The sequence below is a fragment of the Hyla sarda genome, chromosome 5 (assembly GCF_029499605.1).
Source record: "Hyla sarda isolate aHylSar1 chromosome 5, aHylSar1.hap1, whole genome shotgun sequence".
NCBI classification, from domain to species: domain Eukaryota; kingdom Metazoa; phylum Chordata; class Amphibia; order Anura; family Hylidae; genus Hyla; species Hyla sarda.
In genome coordinates this window covers 17,993,644-18,010,838 of record NC_079193.1, presented here as the reverse complement: position 1 = coordinate 18,010,838, position 17,195 = coordinate 17,993,644, and the positions used below count along the sequence as shown (strand labels likewise).

At 41.1% G+C, this 17,195-nt stretch overlaps 1 protein-coding gene across 1 annotated transcript in view; it reads left to right on the top strand.

Annotated features, from left to right (window-relative positions):
• Positions 1 to 15,676, top strand: part of NXPH1 (neurexophilin 1) — a 429,577-nt gene extending 413,901 nt beyond the window's left edge. The window contains exon 2 of the mRNA XM_056518927.1: positions 14,634 to 15,676. Within this exon, the coding sequence (XP_056374902.1) occupies positions 14,634 to 15,395 (762 nt within the window). The 3' untranslated portion in view covers positions 15,396 to 15,676. The remainder of the gene's footprint in view (positions 1 to 14,633) is intronic.
• Positions 15,677 to 17,195: the final 1,519 nt, after the last annotated feature.

The window sequence follows — 17,195 nt, the reverse complement described above, 5'->3', positions numbered from 1 at the left end:
GAAGTAATTTACAAGTCTGTAACTTTCTGGGACCAGTTGATTTAAAAGAAAATGTTTTCCAGTGGAGTACCCCTTTAACACGGATCAGTCATCCTGTTCCCTTAGCAGAATAACAGCCCCAAAGCATGATGTTTCCACCCCATGCTTCACAGTAGGTATGGTGTTCTTTGGATGCAACTCAGCATTCTTTCTCCTCCAAAAACAACGACTTGAGTTTTTACCGAAAAGTTCTACTTGGGTTTCATCTGACCATATGACATTCTCCCTATTCCCCAGATGGAGGGAGATTATCAGTGGTCTTGTATGTCTTTCATTTTCTAATAATTGCTCCCACAGTTGATTTCTTCACACCAATAGATATGAGATAGATAGATATGAGATAGATAGATATGAGATAGATAGATAGATAGGAGATAGATAGATAGATAGATATGAGATAGATAATAGATAGATAGATAGGAGATAGATAGATATGACATAGATAATAGAAAGATAGATAGATAGATAATAGATAGATATGAGATAGATAGATAATAGATAGATAGATATGAGATAGATAGATATGAGATAGATAGATATGAGATAGATAGATATGAGATAGATATGAGATAGATAGATAGATAGATATGAGATAGATAGTAGAAAGATAGATAGATAGATATGAGATAGATAGATTGATATGAGATAGATATGAGATAGATAGATAATAGATAGATATGAGATAGATAGATAATAGATAGATTTGAGATGGCTAGATAGATAATAGAAAGATAGATATGAGATAGATAGATAGATATGAGATAGATAATAGATAGACATGACATAGATAATAGAAAGATAGATAGATATGAGATAGATAGATGTGAGATAGATAGATATGAGATAGATTGATATGAGATAGATAATAGATAGATATGAGATAGATAGATTTGAGATAGATAGATATGAGATAGATAGATTTGAGATAGATAGATATGAGATAGATAGATATGAGACAGATAGATAGATATGAGATAGATAGATAGATAGATAGATAGATTATAGATACATAGATATGAGATAGATAGATAGATATGAGATAGATAATAGATAGCTAGATAGCAAAGAGGTTCTGCAGCACTCCAGAATAAATTCAAAACGTGATTTATTTTCCTATGAAGATACAACAATTCACTTGTCTCAAACCGACTTTTTCAAGCATGTGGTATCTTCATAGGAAAGTAAATCACGTTTTGAATTTATTCTGGAGTGCTGCAGAACCTCTTTGCTATTTACTGAATAGACCGTGACTTGGACTGCATTCTCTGCTGGCACCCATTACACCTACGCGTTATCGGCTTGTGCTGCCATTGAAGGCTTTGGAGTATTAGATAGATAGACATGATAGACATAACGTCTGCTCGTGTCGTTACGGCCAGTCATGAAGTGAAGAAGGATATACGAAGCCGATTTCTGATACCATCTTTTGGACTTCTGGAGGTATTCTTTCCTTCCTCAGAGATTTCTGGCTTTGTATAAATCCCCAGTCATGTTGTAAGGCTTCTAGTTAGAGTACAACACTAACTAAGGGAACGCTTCCTCTGAAAGGTGGCATCACAGAGCGTCTTTGCTTTTCCTTCCCCAACAGAACAGGAACGGTTGTTACTTCATTATGATTTTCTTTATTGTTTGAAATTTACGTTATTTAATGAAAATAATTATTTGAAAGTCATTTATCACTACGACTTTTATGAGACAACATTTTGTCAAGTTACTAAACATGGACATTATTTATAGATTTGATGACATTACATCATTCATATTGATATTTCTAACGAAACAATTCCATGTTGTAAACTTCTGTGTTCATTGATCTTATTCTAATGTAACACTGGGAAACTTTCAATAAAAACGAATGTTAAACAGAATCCAGGAACGGAACAGAACCCTATATTCAATCTTATACCAAAACGTTCCAAATAATTTCCCCTGTAGATGCCATCCTCTTCATTAGTGTTGCCCGCGAATATTCACAATTCGAATTTTATTCGCAAATTCGCGAATATTCGCGGATATAGCACTATATATTCGCAATTACGAATATCCGTTTTTTTTTCCATTTTTTTTCTTCCCAGTACACATCACAGTGATCATATGCTAATTTTCGCATATGCTAATTATCACATATGCTAATTTTCTCATATGCGAATTTTCGCTGATGTACATTTTCGCATATGCGAACTTTTGCATATGCGAAAATTAACGCGAATATTACGAATATGCGAATTTAGCGAATATATGACGAATATTCGTCCATATATTCGCGAAATATCGCAAATTCGAATATGGCCTATGCCGCTCAACACTACTCTTCATACTGTCCATACATTTCTAGATACCTGACCCTAGATATCCCCTCTGCTTCATCGTGCCGTATCTGCAGTTGGTTCTTCACTCTCCGTCTTGTCAGAGATGGTCAGTGGGAGCCTGGATATTGTCTCCATATTGTTCATTTATCTGGGCAGCTTTGATTTTTACTTTAAAGGGGTACTCCGGTGCTTAGACATCTTATCCCCTATCCAAAGGATAGGGGATAAGATGCCTGATCGCGGGGGTCCCGCCGCTGTGCAGGCCGCACCCTGTTAAAATCAGTCTGATTACTGTCGATCACAGGGGCCGGAGCATTGTGACGTCACGGCTCCGCCCCGTGTGACGTCACACTCCGCCCCCTCAATGCAAGCCTATGGGAGGGGGCGTGACGGACGTCACGCCCCCTCCCATAGACTTGCATTGAGGGGCGGGCCGTGACGCCACACCGGGGGGGCGGAGTCGTGACGTCACACTCTTTCGCTCGCGTGGTCGGGATCCAAAGCCTCCAACGTTGCCGGAAGCCGTTGAGGTGGGTGCTGCAGCCGAGATCCCGGGGGGTCCCCAGCGGCGGGACCCCCCGCGATCTGACATCTTATCCCCTATCCTTTGGATAGGGGATAAGATGTCTAGGGGCGGAGTACCCCTTTAAACAATAAATCATCAAAATTCTTTGCAAATTTTAAGACCTATCTGCATAACTCGGATAACAAGGACAATGACCATAGTTGAAAAATATGAATCCAGATCAAAGACAGACATGGTCGCACATCCACAATTTCGTATTTTGATCTAATTGCTTCTCAGCATAATTTCAAAAACTAACAGGTTGTTACTATACATTTTTGATCTAAAAGTACAAGCCCACTCGCCACGTCAAGGCCGCCAATTAAGAGTGGGTCCTTAACGTCCCTAGTATAAAATGGCGCAGCACCGGGCGGCGACCACCACCGCCGTGACACCAGTGCCCACAGGGGGAAAGACCCACTGGCAGAACGGCCCCAATGCCACTCAAACCAGTCTATGGGCTGCACCGCCCAACAGACACGGCGCCGCGGCAGCAACGGACGCAGCACAGCACCACACCAGTGTGAACAAGGTGTAAAAGCTCACTTATCATAGTCGAAAAATATGCAGCCCCCTCCCTGTGCATTAAAGGGGTACTCTGGTGGAAAACTGTTTTTTTTTTTTTTTTTAATCAACTGGTGACAGAAAGTTAAACAGATTTGTAAATAACTTCTATTAAAAAATCTTAATCCTTCCAGCACTTATCAGCTTATGTATGCTCCAGAGGAAGTTGTGTATTCTTTCCAGTCTGATCACAGTGCTCTCTGCTGACACCTCTGTCCGTGTCAGGAACTGTCCAGAGCAGGAGAGGCATTTACTCCTTCTCTGGACAGTTCCTGACACGGACAGAGGTGTCAGCAGAGAGCACTGTGATCAGACTGGAAAGAACTATGCAACTTCCTCTGGAGCATACAGCAGCTGATAAGTACTGAAAGGATTAAGATTTTTTTTTAATAGAAGTCATTTACAAATATCTTTAATTTTTTGGAGCCAGATGATGGGAAAAAAATTGTTTTCCACCAAAGTACCCCTTTAAGACCGGATAGAACTATGAGAGCTGCATATACATAAGCGGAGGAATGGCCGGGGGGGGGCTCCTGATGATGAGCCGGGGAGCGCTCTTCTTATGTCGCTACTGGAGAGTCACCTGTCTCCTATTTGCATCAATCGCCCATTGCCAGAGTGGAATATATTGGGATAATAAGTCTGTTCCCCTTTGATGTCTGGTATCTCCTACTTCACGCCTTTGAGGTGCCGTCGGCCAAATCAGTGGAGGGAATAGATAAGGGTCACATGTTATATCCAGAAAATAGGTTTGAGGAGCTACAGGGTGTATAGTTGTTTGAAGGTTTTCGTCTTAGAAGATATTAAAGACCATGTCCCTTTAAATAAAAAATTATAAAAAAATAAAAAAACTACCTTAAATCGTGTCAAGTGGGACAAAAATTCCATTTCACCCTTTCTTTTTCACTAAACTCTTAAAGAGGTTGTTTAGAATGGTGCAGCGCGTCCCCTGTTGTAGCCTCCAATGATCCACTCCCAGTGTTCCAGTCCTGCTTTGACGCATGGGAACGGAGTTCCTGCGCTTTTTCCACAGCAGGAACACCGTTCCCGTTGGCAGGAGTCCTACAGGAGCAGCCCTTGATTGGAAAATCTTGGGTGAGTTTCCACACTTTTTTTTTTCTAGGACTTGACCTCTGTCAACTCCGTTACCATGGAGACATATATATTTAAATAAGACTGCAAAATTGCTTTATTTGTTATTTTAGATGCGTTCTGGCAGCGGTCACCACACTGTGGATCTGCAGCTGTTGCAAAACTACAACTCCCAGCATGCCCGGACAGCCGTTGGATCTGACTACACATAGAGGATGTTTGTAGTCTGTAACCATGGAGACACATATAGTTAAAGGGGTACTCCGGTGGAAAAAAAACATTTCTTATTTTTTTTTTTTATCAACTGGTGCCAGAAAGTTAAACAAATTTGTAAATTACTTCTATAAAAAAAAATCTTTACCCCTAGCAGCTGTATACTACAGAGAAAATTCTGTTCTTTTTTAATTTCTTTTTTTGTCTTGCCCACAGTGCTCTCTGCTGACACCCGATGTCCATATCAGGAACTGTCCAGAGCAGGAGAAAATCCCCATAGCAAGCCTATGCTGCTCTGGACAGATCCTGACACGGAAAGAGGTGTCAGCAGAGAGCAATGTGGTCAGAGAGAAAGGAAATTCAAAAAGAAAAGAACTTACTGTGGATCATAACAGCAGCTGATAAGTACTGGAAGGATTAAGATTTTTTTTTTATAGAAGTCATTTACAAATCTGTTTAACTTTCTGGAACCAGTTGATTTAAAAAAATTTTTCCAGTGGCGTACCCCTTTAATTTGTTATTTTAGATGCAGTTTGGCAGCCATCTCCAAAATGTGAACCTCCAACTGTTGCAAAACTACAACTCCCAGCATGCCCGGACAGCCGTTGGATCTGACTACACATAGAGGATGTTTGTAGTCTGTTACCATGGAGAAACATATAGTTAAAGGGGTACTCCGGTGGAAAACTTTTTTTTTTTTATCAACTCGTGCCAGAAAGTTAAACAAATTTGTAAATTACTTCTATAAAAAAAAAAATCTTTACCCCTAGCAGCTGTATACTACAGAGAAAATTCTGTTCTTTTTTTAATTTATTTTTTTGTCTTGCCCACAGTGCTCTCTGCTGACACCCGATGTCCATATCAGGAACTGTCCAGAGCAGGAGAAAATCCCCATAGCAAACTTATACTGCTCTGGACAGATCCTGACACGGACAGAGGTGTCAGCAGAGAGCAGTGTGGTCAGAGAGAAAGGAAATTCAAAAAGAAAAGAACTTCCTGTGGGTCATAACAGCAGCTGATAAGTACTGGAAGGATTAAGATTTTTTTTATAGAAGTCATTTACAAATCTGTTTAACTTTCTGGAACCAGTTGATTTACATTTTTTTTTCCAGTGGAGTACCCCTTTAATTTGTTATTTTAGATGCATTTTGGCAGCCATCTCCAAAATGTGAACCTCCAACTGTTGCAAAACTACAACTCCCAGCATGCCCGGACAGCCGTTGGATCTGACTACACATAGAGGATGTTTGTAGTCTGTTACCATGGAGAAACATATAGTTAAAGGGGTACTCCGGTGGAAAACTTTTTTTTTTTATCAACTCGTGCCAGAAAGTTAAACAAATTTGTAAATTACTTCTATAAAAAAAAAAATCTTTACCCCTAGCAGCTGTATACTACAGAGAAAATTCTGTTCTTTTTTTAATTTATTTTTTTGTCTTGCCCACAGTGCTCTCTGCTGACACCCGATGTCCATATCAGGAACTGTCCAGAGCAGGAGAAAATCCCCATAGCAAACTTATACTGCTCTGGACAGATCCTGACACGGACAGAGGTGTCAGCAGAGAGCAGTGTGGTCAGAGAGAAAGGAAATTCAAAAAGAAAAGAACTTCCTGTGGGTCATAACAGCAGCTGATAAGTACTGGAAGGATTAAGATTTTTTTTATAGAAGTCATTTACAAATCTGTTTAACTTTCTGGAACCAGTTGATTTACATTTTTTTTTCCAGTGGAGTACCCCTTTAATTTGTTATTTTAGATGCATTTTGGCAGCCATCTCCAAAATGTGAACCTCCAACTGTTGCAAAACTACAACTCCCAGCATGCCCGGACAGCCGTTGGCTGTCCGGGCATGTTGGGAGTTGCAGTTTTGCAACAGCTGGAGACACCCTGGTTGGGAAACACTGCTTTAGAGTAATAAAATGAACGAAATCCCATTTAAAAAAATGGAGATATTGTCGAACCGTTTTTTTTCCTTAAGTGAATATATCATTACAATGCCTTAAGTAATAATCCTAAGAAAGATAAATTTACTCAACTAAATCCTCCCGGCAGAGGCATTAAGTGTCTCGTCCACCGTCCCGGTTATCTCGGCAGACAGACTTATCCTCCTAGAACAAACCTAATGAAGTTACCAGTTGGCGGAGAATTGACTGAAGCCATTAGAATAGCTGAACGTGAGGAGTAAAGTGCTGCAATGAGACGGGCCGCGCACATCAATCCCGCAACGTCGAAAATAGATTTCTTATTTCCAATGGAGCATTGATGAATTGTGCGCAGGTAGAGCTCACTGCCAGGGATGTGGCATTTCTGAAAAGTCATTTTTCATCTGACTCGGGAAATTGATGAATAGCAAAGGAGATGATAGGAGTATTCGATAATTTGATGTGTTGTTTGTAAGGAAAAAGGGGAAAAAAGAATTCCAGTTTTAGATTCATAGCCAAAAAATATTACGTCTTATCCTGTACTGATCCTGAGTTATATCCTGTAGTATACTCCAGAGCTGTACTCACTATTCTGCTGGTGAGGTCACTGTGTACATACATTACATTACTTATCCTGTACTGATCCTGAGTTATATCCTGTATTATACTCCAGAGCTGTACTCACTATTCTGCTGGTGAGGTCACTGTGTACATACATTACATTACTTATCCTGTACTGATCCTGAGTTATATCCTGTATTATACTCCAGAGCTGTACTCACTATTCTGCTCGTGAGGTCACTGTGTACATACATTACATTACTTATCCTGTACTGATCCTGAGCTATATCCTATATTATACTCAGAGCTGTACTCACTATTCTGCTGGTGAGGTCACTGTGTAAATACATTACATTACATATCCTGTACTGATCCTGAGTTATATCCTGTATTATATTCCAGAGCTGTACTCACTATTCTGCTGGTGAGGTCACTGTGTACATACATTACATTACTTTTCCTGTACTGACCCAGAGTTATATCCTGTATTATACTCCAGAGCTGTACTCACTATTCTGCTTGTGGGAGTCACCGTGTACATTACATTACATTACTTATCCTGTACTGATCCTGAGTTATATCCTGTATTATACTCCAGAGCTGCACTCACTATTCTGCTTGTGGGGGTCACCGTGTACATTACATTACATTACTTATCCTGTACTAATCCTGAGTTATATCCTGTATTATACTCCAGAGCTGTACTCACTATTCTGCTGGTGAGATCACTGTGTACATACATTACATTACTTTTCCTGTACTGATCCTGAGTTATATCTTGTATTATACTCCAGAGCTGTACTCACTATAAGATGTTTTTCCCCGGAATACCCCTTTAATGCAGAGGTTTTCTGTGCAGCATGAGATGGTGTATTGTCATGCATGAAGATGATTTTATTGCGAAGGCATAGTTCTTCCTTCTTTACCGGGGAAGAAAATGGTCAGTCAGAAACTAAACTCCACATACTTTGCAGAGGTCATCTTTACACCTTCGGGGACCCTAAAGTGGCTGACCAGCTCTCTTCCCATGATTCAGGCGCAAAACATGACTCCACCACCGCCTTGCTGACATTGCAGCCTTGTTGGAACAGGGTGGCCGTCCACCAACCATCCACTACTCCATCCATCTGGACCATCCAGGGTTGCACGGCACTCATCAGTGAACAGGACTGTTTAAAAATTAGTCGTCATGTATTTTTCTGTGCCATGCAGCCTTTTCTGCTTGTGAGCATTGGTTAGGGGTGGCTGAATAGAAGGTTTATACACAGTTTCAAGACTCTGGAGGACTCTACACCTTGATGTCCATGGGACTCCAGAGGCACCAGCAGCTTCAAATATCTGTTTTCTGCTATGTAATGGTATTTTAGCAGCTGCTCTCTTGATCCGATGCATGGATCTGGCAGAAATCTTCCTCAATATGACTTAATCTGCACAAACCCGTCTGTGCTCTGAATCAGCCACAAATCTCTTAATAGTGCATTGATCTCGTTTAAGTTTTCGTGAAATATCTAATGTTTTCATACCTTGTCCAAGGCATTGAACTATTTCACTAATTTCGGCAGCAGAGAGATCCTTTTTCTTCTCCCTATTGCTTGAAAATAGTGTCTGATTAATAATGTGGAACACCCAACTTTAGTAGTTTTTCCTTATATTGGGCTCACCTGGCAATCTAATTATCACAGGTCTCCGAGATTGTTTTCAGAGATCAAAAGAGCCTAAGACACAATGCCATCCATGAGTTACACTGAAAAACAAAATATTTAATCTTTGTGACACTTAAATAGAATTTGCATAATAATTTGGAACAGGGTGCATAACTTGAAAGGAAACACCTTTCTTCATCAGGTACACAACTGGCGGACAACACGTTTCAAAAGGAATCACCTTTCTTCATCAGGCCCTCCATCAAGAGCATTTTTGATTATGCTTCGCTGTCCAGCTTTGGTTACTCTACCTCAAAAGGAAAGACCTCTCTTCATCAGGTCCACAATTGGCGGACGCCGCGTTTCAAAAGAAAACCCCTTTCTTCATCAGGTCCCGGAGGGACCTGATGAAGAAAGGTGTTTCCTTTTGAAACACGTTGTCCATCTTTGTACTATTGCCTGGCTATTCTTCTCCATGGATCTTAGGCTACCCTGAATTGTGCCGACACCAGCACCAATCTTTCTGTACCATTGCTATTTATAATACTATGGCTGGGGAGCGTTTTGGACGCTCAGGCTGTAGGGTCAAGGTGCATCTGCTACCTATGCATTCCACTTATATCTGGCTCCTTTATGTGGTGGATACAGTTCTGACATCATCCTCATGTAAATCGTCTTGGGCCCCGTTTCCTAAGAATATACAACGTAATGAGAGCGGTAATTGATGTTCTTATTAGTGGCGATTATCGAGGGGGGTGCGGCTCTTTATTTTCCTCGTGTCTTCGCTATCCTACTTCTCCTCGTCCATATTGTTCATTTGTACCGCACAACGTTCCCATCCTCAGAGCTGCCAGATTTTTTTCTTACATTTGTATTGCATTAAGTCCCATTATAAGAGATTACTTTGCAAATCCCTTCATAAAGGATAAGACACCAAGAAGGAGTCTGGGAAGTAAAAGCTCTCTTTATGCACAGTGCATCAAAGTGGTCCCAATGCTCTGAAGACACAGCAATTTCTCCAGCGTTGGCTGGCGGTTTTTTAAAATATAGGTCTGCCAGACTCATAATGGATTCTTATGTTTTTGATTCACAGATCATCTAAGAAACGTTCATATTTTAGAAGAATGTCAGATTTCTCTATGGAGCCGATTCAGCGGTCTTATGGGAGGATGGTCACCAAAAATTAATCTTGTAGAATTCAAGGAGTACTGTGGAGTAGGACAACTTATCTCTTATCCTAAGAATAGGGGATAAGTGTCTGATCGCGGGGTCTGACCAATAGGACCCCCTGCAATCTCCTGCCTGGCTCCCAGCTCTCTGCTCTGTGCAAGGAGACTGTCGACCCCCCGCACAAAGCAGTGGTCAACGTGCCCCTCCATGTATCTCTATGTAAGAGAATGCTGTATCTCTGGCTCTCCTATAGAGATACATGGAGGGGTCGTGTTGGCCACCACTTTGTGCTGGGGTTGACACAGCTCCAATCATGGGAAGACCTGGGACACCTTGAAGGAGATCTGGGGGTCCCATTGGTTAGACCCTGCGTGATCAGACACGTATCCCCCCATGTTTGGATAGGGGATTAAGTGTCCTACACCACAGCACTCCATTAAATTTGAACTACCTTGGTCTGTAGAAATCTTAATGGATGACCTATTTCTAGAATTGGCCATAAAGTTTGAACCCCAATGGAATCCCTTTGGCTTTGACCACACACACAGAGCCACAGTGTTTGGTAGTGCAGCTCAGCTTCATTCAAGCAGGAGAAACCTAACTCCAGTATAATACCTAAAGCGTCCAAAGATTGGGCTTTGTCTGGTAAAATCTGAGAGATCATTATTTTCATAAATGTGTGTGTCCGACTCTTAGGGGTCCATGTAAACAAGTAAATCCTTTGACGTTGACCATGAATGTGACTGAGATCTAGTACCAAACCTGATGCACCAAAAGTGTCACTGTGTGTGGTCAAAGCCAAAAGGATTTTCATCAATTGTGGTAGCCTATCACTATGCCAGACCATCAATATATCATCTATGTGGGTTCCAACTCTGGGACCGCAATTAACAAAACTAATTGCTTGATTGACAGGCAGGGTTCAGCTTCTTGTACTGAGGCCCTTGTCCAAATTTTGTACCTGTACTTACTGTGCATAAAAATTGTGCCCAGGTGTGAGATTTGGAAACAGGGCACGGCTTCCAGTTGACTCTCAATCAGGAGGGATAGAGATGGGTGGGAGAGTGAGGAGACATTCCAGTCCTGGCACTTCAGGGGCTTGGTAACACCTCTTTGACACTTGGCACTGGAGACTAAAAGCATTTTCTACAATATGGGTATGTTCACACTGCGGAATTGTGGCTGAATCTCTGCTCGCGGAATTCAGCGAGCGGAGATTCAGCCTGGCAGCCGGTGGCAGCGGTGGTAGGACTGCGCGACACTGCGCCGTCACCATTGACCGCTATGCAGTGCTCGCCGACTTCTGCGCAAAGAATGAACATGTTCTTTCTTTGCGCTGAACAATTTTAGCGGCGGAATTGTCCGCCGCTGAAATTCCGCAATGTGAACGGGTCTCGCGGAAGACCCATTCAAACAGATGCTAACGTTCACTTTGTGAAATTTTACTCACGGAATTCAGCTCACGAAATTCCGCGGGGATTCCGCAGTGTGAACATACCCTATGTAAGCACAGACAGATACTTTATATGGATGGTACCTTGTGTCTCCTTGGTCTATCAGTTATCTAAACTGTGTGTTACAGATTCCCTTTTGAAATAAAGGAAGCTTGGAGCCTAATGGAACCACCATAATCAATAGTAGTCAGAGTCAAAAGAGTCTTGACGAGTAGCTATCATTTATTCAATGTGTCATGTCAAAGTTTGATCGCTGGTGGGGCCAGGTGCTGGGAACCGACCTGATCACTAGAACAAAGTGGAAGAAGTCCCTGTGCTCCTTCAATTCATATCTGCTCTCTTGGGAGAGGGGAGTGAGTGGTGTACGGGTTCATAGAGAGTCTGAAGAATCTGTTCTTCAAAAAGAGCCTTATAGCTGTGAGCTTCTATGTTTCATTTTAGCAATTTGTAAGGGTCCCAGCATCCAGAACTCCATCAACCTGGGACGCGCACGGGTTGACTAGAAAGGGGGCTTGAGCCCCTGCCCTATTGATGTTACTCCTAAAAGTGCCCTGGGCAGTCTGGCATTATTATGTGGACATTAATATAAATAATTAAGGGAAGTGACCTTTTGTTTCATTTCCGCCCCCGCCCTCCAAAATGTCTGTGCACGTCCCTGCCATCAACCAAACATGTCGAAAGTTTGAGGAAATGATTACTAGAGACGGTCAATTCTCCGGTACAACAATGGAAAGGAGATGCGGAGCACTCACCAGGTGTTTCAAACAGGGACTTCTTTATTTCATGCTGAAGACAATAGCGGGTTCATGAGCAGGGGAGCGAGATGGAATACATGCGGGGGTATTCAAGCTGGCGACCTGGTCGCCAGCTTGAATACCCCCGCATGTATTCCATCTCGCTCCCCTGCTCATGAACCTGCTATTGTCTTCAGCATGAAATAAAGAAGTCCCTGTTTGAAACACCTGGTGAGTGCTCCGCATCTCCTTTCCATTGTTGTCTACAATACTGTATTGCATCGCGTGTACAGCACCGGACAGGCTGCAGGTGTAACCTCTAGGGATTACGCTAGACGATCGGGAGAGTGTCTTGTTCTGAACAGCAGCAGGTGTTTGGTGGCGAGATCTTGATCTTTTCTTGTATGCTATCCAAATCTCCAGTACGATTCACCGAGCCCAAATCTAAAGAATCAGCTATCAATTCATTCATTCTTATAAGAGTCGTTCCGCTTTCCAAGTGTGCCGATTCTCTGGAAAAGTCTAGAATGACACTCTTCCCTGTGGAATCATAACACTTGGAAAGCGGAACAACTTTTATAAGACTAAAGGAGTTGACGGTTCGTTTGACTTCGATTCCGTGAAACCTACTGTAGAATCCCTCAACTTTATTGTTACTCTTAAAGGGGTACTCCCATGGAAAACTTTTTTTTTTTTTTTAAATCAACTGGTGCCAGAAAGTTAAACAGATTTGTAAATTATTTCTTTTAAAAAAATCTTAACCTTTCCAGTAGTTTTTAGGGGCTGTATACTACAGAGGAATTTCTTTTCTTTTTGGATTTCTCTTCTGTCAGGCCCACAGTGCTCTCTGCTGACCTCTGCTGTCCATTTTAGGAACTGTCCAGAGCAGCATATGTTTGCTATGGGGATTTTCTCCTGCTCCTGACAGTTCCAAAAATGGACAGCAGAGGTCAGCAGAGAGCACTGTGGGCGTGACAGAAGAGAAATCCAAAAAGAAAAGAATTTCCTCTGTAGTATACAGCCCCTAAAAGGTACTGGAAGGATTAAGATTTATATAGAAGTAATTTACAAATCTGTTTAACTTTCTGGCACCAGTTGATTAAAAAAAAAAAAAAACGTTTCCACTGGAGTACCCCTTTAAAAATATCATTTGACATAACAGGTATAATGGATTTAAAAAAATCTCCAATGGACACCTCTTCACCCCTTGATCATGGAATAATATAAAGATAAAGATACAATGATTAGTAATAGGATGTCAATAGGACATGTTTAAATGGTACCTGTCACCATCAATGAAATTTAATGTAGACTAGCCTATTGGAATTACATTTCTAATATTCTTATTAATACAATGTTGTAACTTTATGTGTTAAAATAACCCCACAAAAATTTGGCCACCAGGGGTCCTCCTTCTGGTCCTGCCTGCAGCCCTGCTTGCAGATCAGGGTGTATAGTGCTGAATATTTCTGCTCCCTTTCCCTTTGAGCTGAGCTAGACTGTAGAGCAGGGTTTCCCAACCAGGGTGCCTTCAGCTGTTGCAAACCTACAACTTCCAGCATGCCTGGACAGCCAAAGGCTGTCCAGGCATGCTGGGAGTCATAGTTTTGCAATAGCTGGAGGTGCCCTGGTTGGGAAACACTGCTATAGAATCATGATACCTTTAGTGCATAGTGCTAAATATTGAGCATAACATTGTGTTGGGTAATTCTGCTCCCTTTTGCAGCTGCTGGGCAGAGCTAAGCACACTGTAGAGTTCAGGGCACGGAGCAAAGGGGTGTGTGCGTGGTCTCAGCCAGTCACAGTCCATTACACACTGAACTTATATAGGCTGCCTGTTCAGAGCAGCATAGCAGAGTAAGGGAGAAAGTTCTCCCCTGTATGTCTTCAGTTGATGTCACGCCTGCTGGGGAACGCCCCTTCCCTGTCTGTGGAGCTGATTGAGACTGAGCAGAATATACAGCACAATAGCAAGGTAGAAAACTAACAAATAATAAAAATAAAGGCAGGTGGTGGTTTATCATGAAGGGGGCGAGTGAACTGGGAGGTTTAAAAATGTATCAAGATCATGACTCTTTAAAGGAGTTATCCAGGAATAGAAAAAAGAGCTAATTTCTTTCAAGAACTGCTCCCTGTTTGTCTCCAGGTTGGGTGTGGTTCTGCAGCTCAGTTCCATTGAGGTGAAGGGAACCAAGTTGTAATACCACACACAACCTGGAGACAGATGTGATGCTGTTTTTGAAAGAAATTAGCTCTGTTTTTCTATTCCTGGATAACTTCTTTAACGTATAAAGATGTATTTAATACGTTCTCACATTATCTTGTATTCAAATTTTTCATTTTTTTCTCTCTTATTTTCTCTCTTCAGGTGATATGTGCAAATATAACAGGTGGTGGAAAACTCGGAAGTTTAAAATCGGGAGGTTCCATATCCACACTTAAGCATATATGGACAGAAAGTAACAAAGACTTGTCTATCAGTCGACTCCTTTCACAGACTTTTCGTGGTAAAGAAAACCAAACTTCCTTGGATATGAGATATGACACTCCAGAGCCGTACACGGAACAAGAACTCTGGGAATGGCTGAGGAACTCAACAGACCTTCAGGGACCACGTTCCAGGTCCAAACGAAGGCCCATCGTCAAGACGGGGAAGTTTAAGAAAATGTTTGGCTGGGGGGATTTCCATTCCAACATCAAAACTGTGAAGTTAAATTTGTTGATTACAGGGAAAATTGTGGACCATGGCAATGGAACCTTCAGTGTCTACTTTCGGCACAACTCTACCGGTCAAGGAAATGTGTCTGTGAGCTTAGTCCCTCCGACCAAAATTGTGGAATTCGACTTGGCTCAGCAATCGGTGATCGACGCTAAAGATTCCAAGTCCTTCAATTGCCGCATCGAATACGAAAAGGTCGACAAGGCTACCAAGAACACTCTTTGCAACTATGACCCTTCAAAAACATGCTACCAGGAGCAGACCCAAAGTCATGTATCCTGGTTATGCTCCAAGCCCTTCAAAGTGATCTGTATTTATATATCATTTTATAGTACAGATTATAAACTAGTACAAAAGGTGTGTCCCGACTACAACTATCACAGTGACACGCCCTACTTCCCTTCTGGTTGACAATAACATGTATGCAAGACTTACCTCTAAGGAAAACAACAACAACAAAAAATAAAGGTGACTGGGCTGGAACCGTATCCAAGAAAGTCCCATCAATTGCCTGGAATGTGTCTATATAACAAATGATGAAACAAAAAAAGAAAAATACAAAAACAAGCTAAAAGAAAAACTTTTATATTGGAAATTAACCAGATGCATTTGACCTTCCCCCCTGATCGTTCCCTATTCCATTTATTAGGTGTAACTCACTGTGGATATAATAAAAAAAAATAAAAAAAACACACAAAAAACCTACAAAAACATACACATACATTCCAAAGTATGGAATATGTAACATATCACAAAAAACAAAACAAATAATTTACATGGAACCAAAAAGGATTAGCCATACAGAAGTCTTTATTGATGCTCGACACTATGGAAATTAAGCCCTCTTGCAACGTTATCCCAGGAGGTGTTGCTTATACTAGAGTTAGATAGTCTAAATTTAACAATCTAGGACTTTGTATTGGCCAACAAATGCTTAGGTATGTGCCGCCGAGGTCAATCCTTCAGGTTATGAAGCGCCCAACTGAATAAAACACAACAAAGAAAGGCACATTGATGATGGTGAATGGAGTCCACTGGAGCCCATGATAAATAAAGATGGAAACCCATTTACAATTTACATATCATAGCGGAATGAGTCCCGTTTCTCTTCCCGAATATCAGAGGCCGAGCTGAGAAACCTTGTGTAAGTTGTGAATGGTGGAAATCTTTCTTACAGTATATATTGTATACTTCAATATCCTAGTCTACATTTGTATGAATGGTTTGTATTGTATATAGTTTAACCCGTGTTCCTTGAGCAGCTTCTTAATATAACTAGTAAATGTCTCCGCTTGTTATTGGTTGAATACGATCAGAGGACTTGAGGATTCCATGTTTATCGACTTAGCTGTAAACTTCATTAATACCAGAGGACATAACTATGTATAAAGCATTTATTCTGCTAAGTATTGTCGAGAGCTAAAACATATACAACATTGAAGTCTGTATGCATTTAGATATTTTATTTCTGGACGAGAAGAAAAAAAAAAAAAAAGGTGAATTGTATATACAAATAAAATACATAACATTGAATTAAAAAAAGGTGAAAGCGTTGTCTGAACTGTTCTGAGGACAAGGATATTATGTGTGTGCACTTTGTACGCAATGCTGAGACAGAACGTCAAGTGATATACAATGCCCATATACTTCTGCCATATACTGCCCAAATATCAGTGACACACAGGGCCTAAAGATTAAGAGGGGCACTCATCATTGTAGGTGCAAGTGAACCAAATTTATGAAATGGTCGCAGAGCATTTCATAAATTTTGTGCAGGTCACATTTTATGAACTTTTACTCTTCACATACACCATAAGTCTGGGCTGCTGTAGTTTTAGAGACTTTTCAGAGGCTTTGCGTCTTTCCACAAAAAGGCGCAGTTCAAAAAAACCTTCCGTATCATGTGTATGGGCAAAATCAGTGGATTACAACTCAAAATCAGCGGAAATGTGTAAACCAAAAGGCGCAAATAAACCTGGCTTGTACCTTTTCTAGACACCAAAAAAAAAAACAGTCTAAAGACATTAATAAATGTAGGCCCAAGACTAAAAGGTGTAAATGGTAAAGTCCAGATGGTCCAAAGGTCAAAGGTTTATATCGTCCATTTGGACGTGTGTCCAGTCTCATATCTATCTATCTATCTATCTATCTCATATCTATCTATGTATCTATCTCATATGTATCTATCTATCTATTTCATATCTATCTATC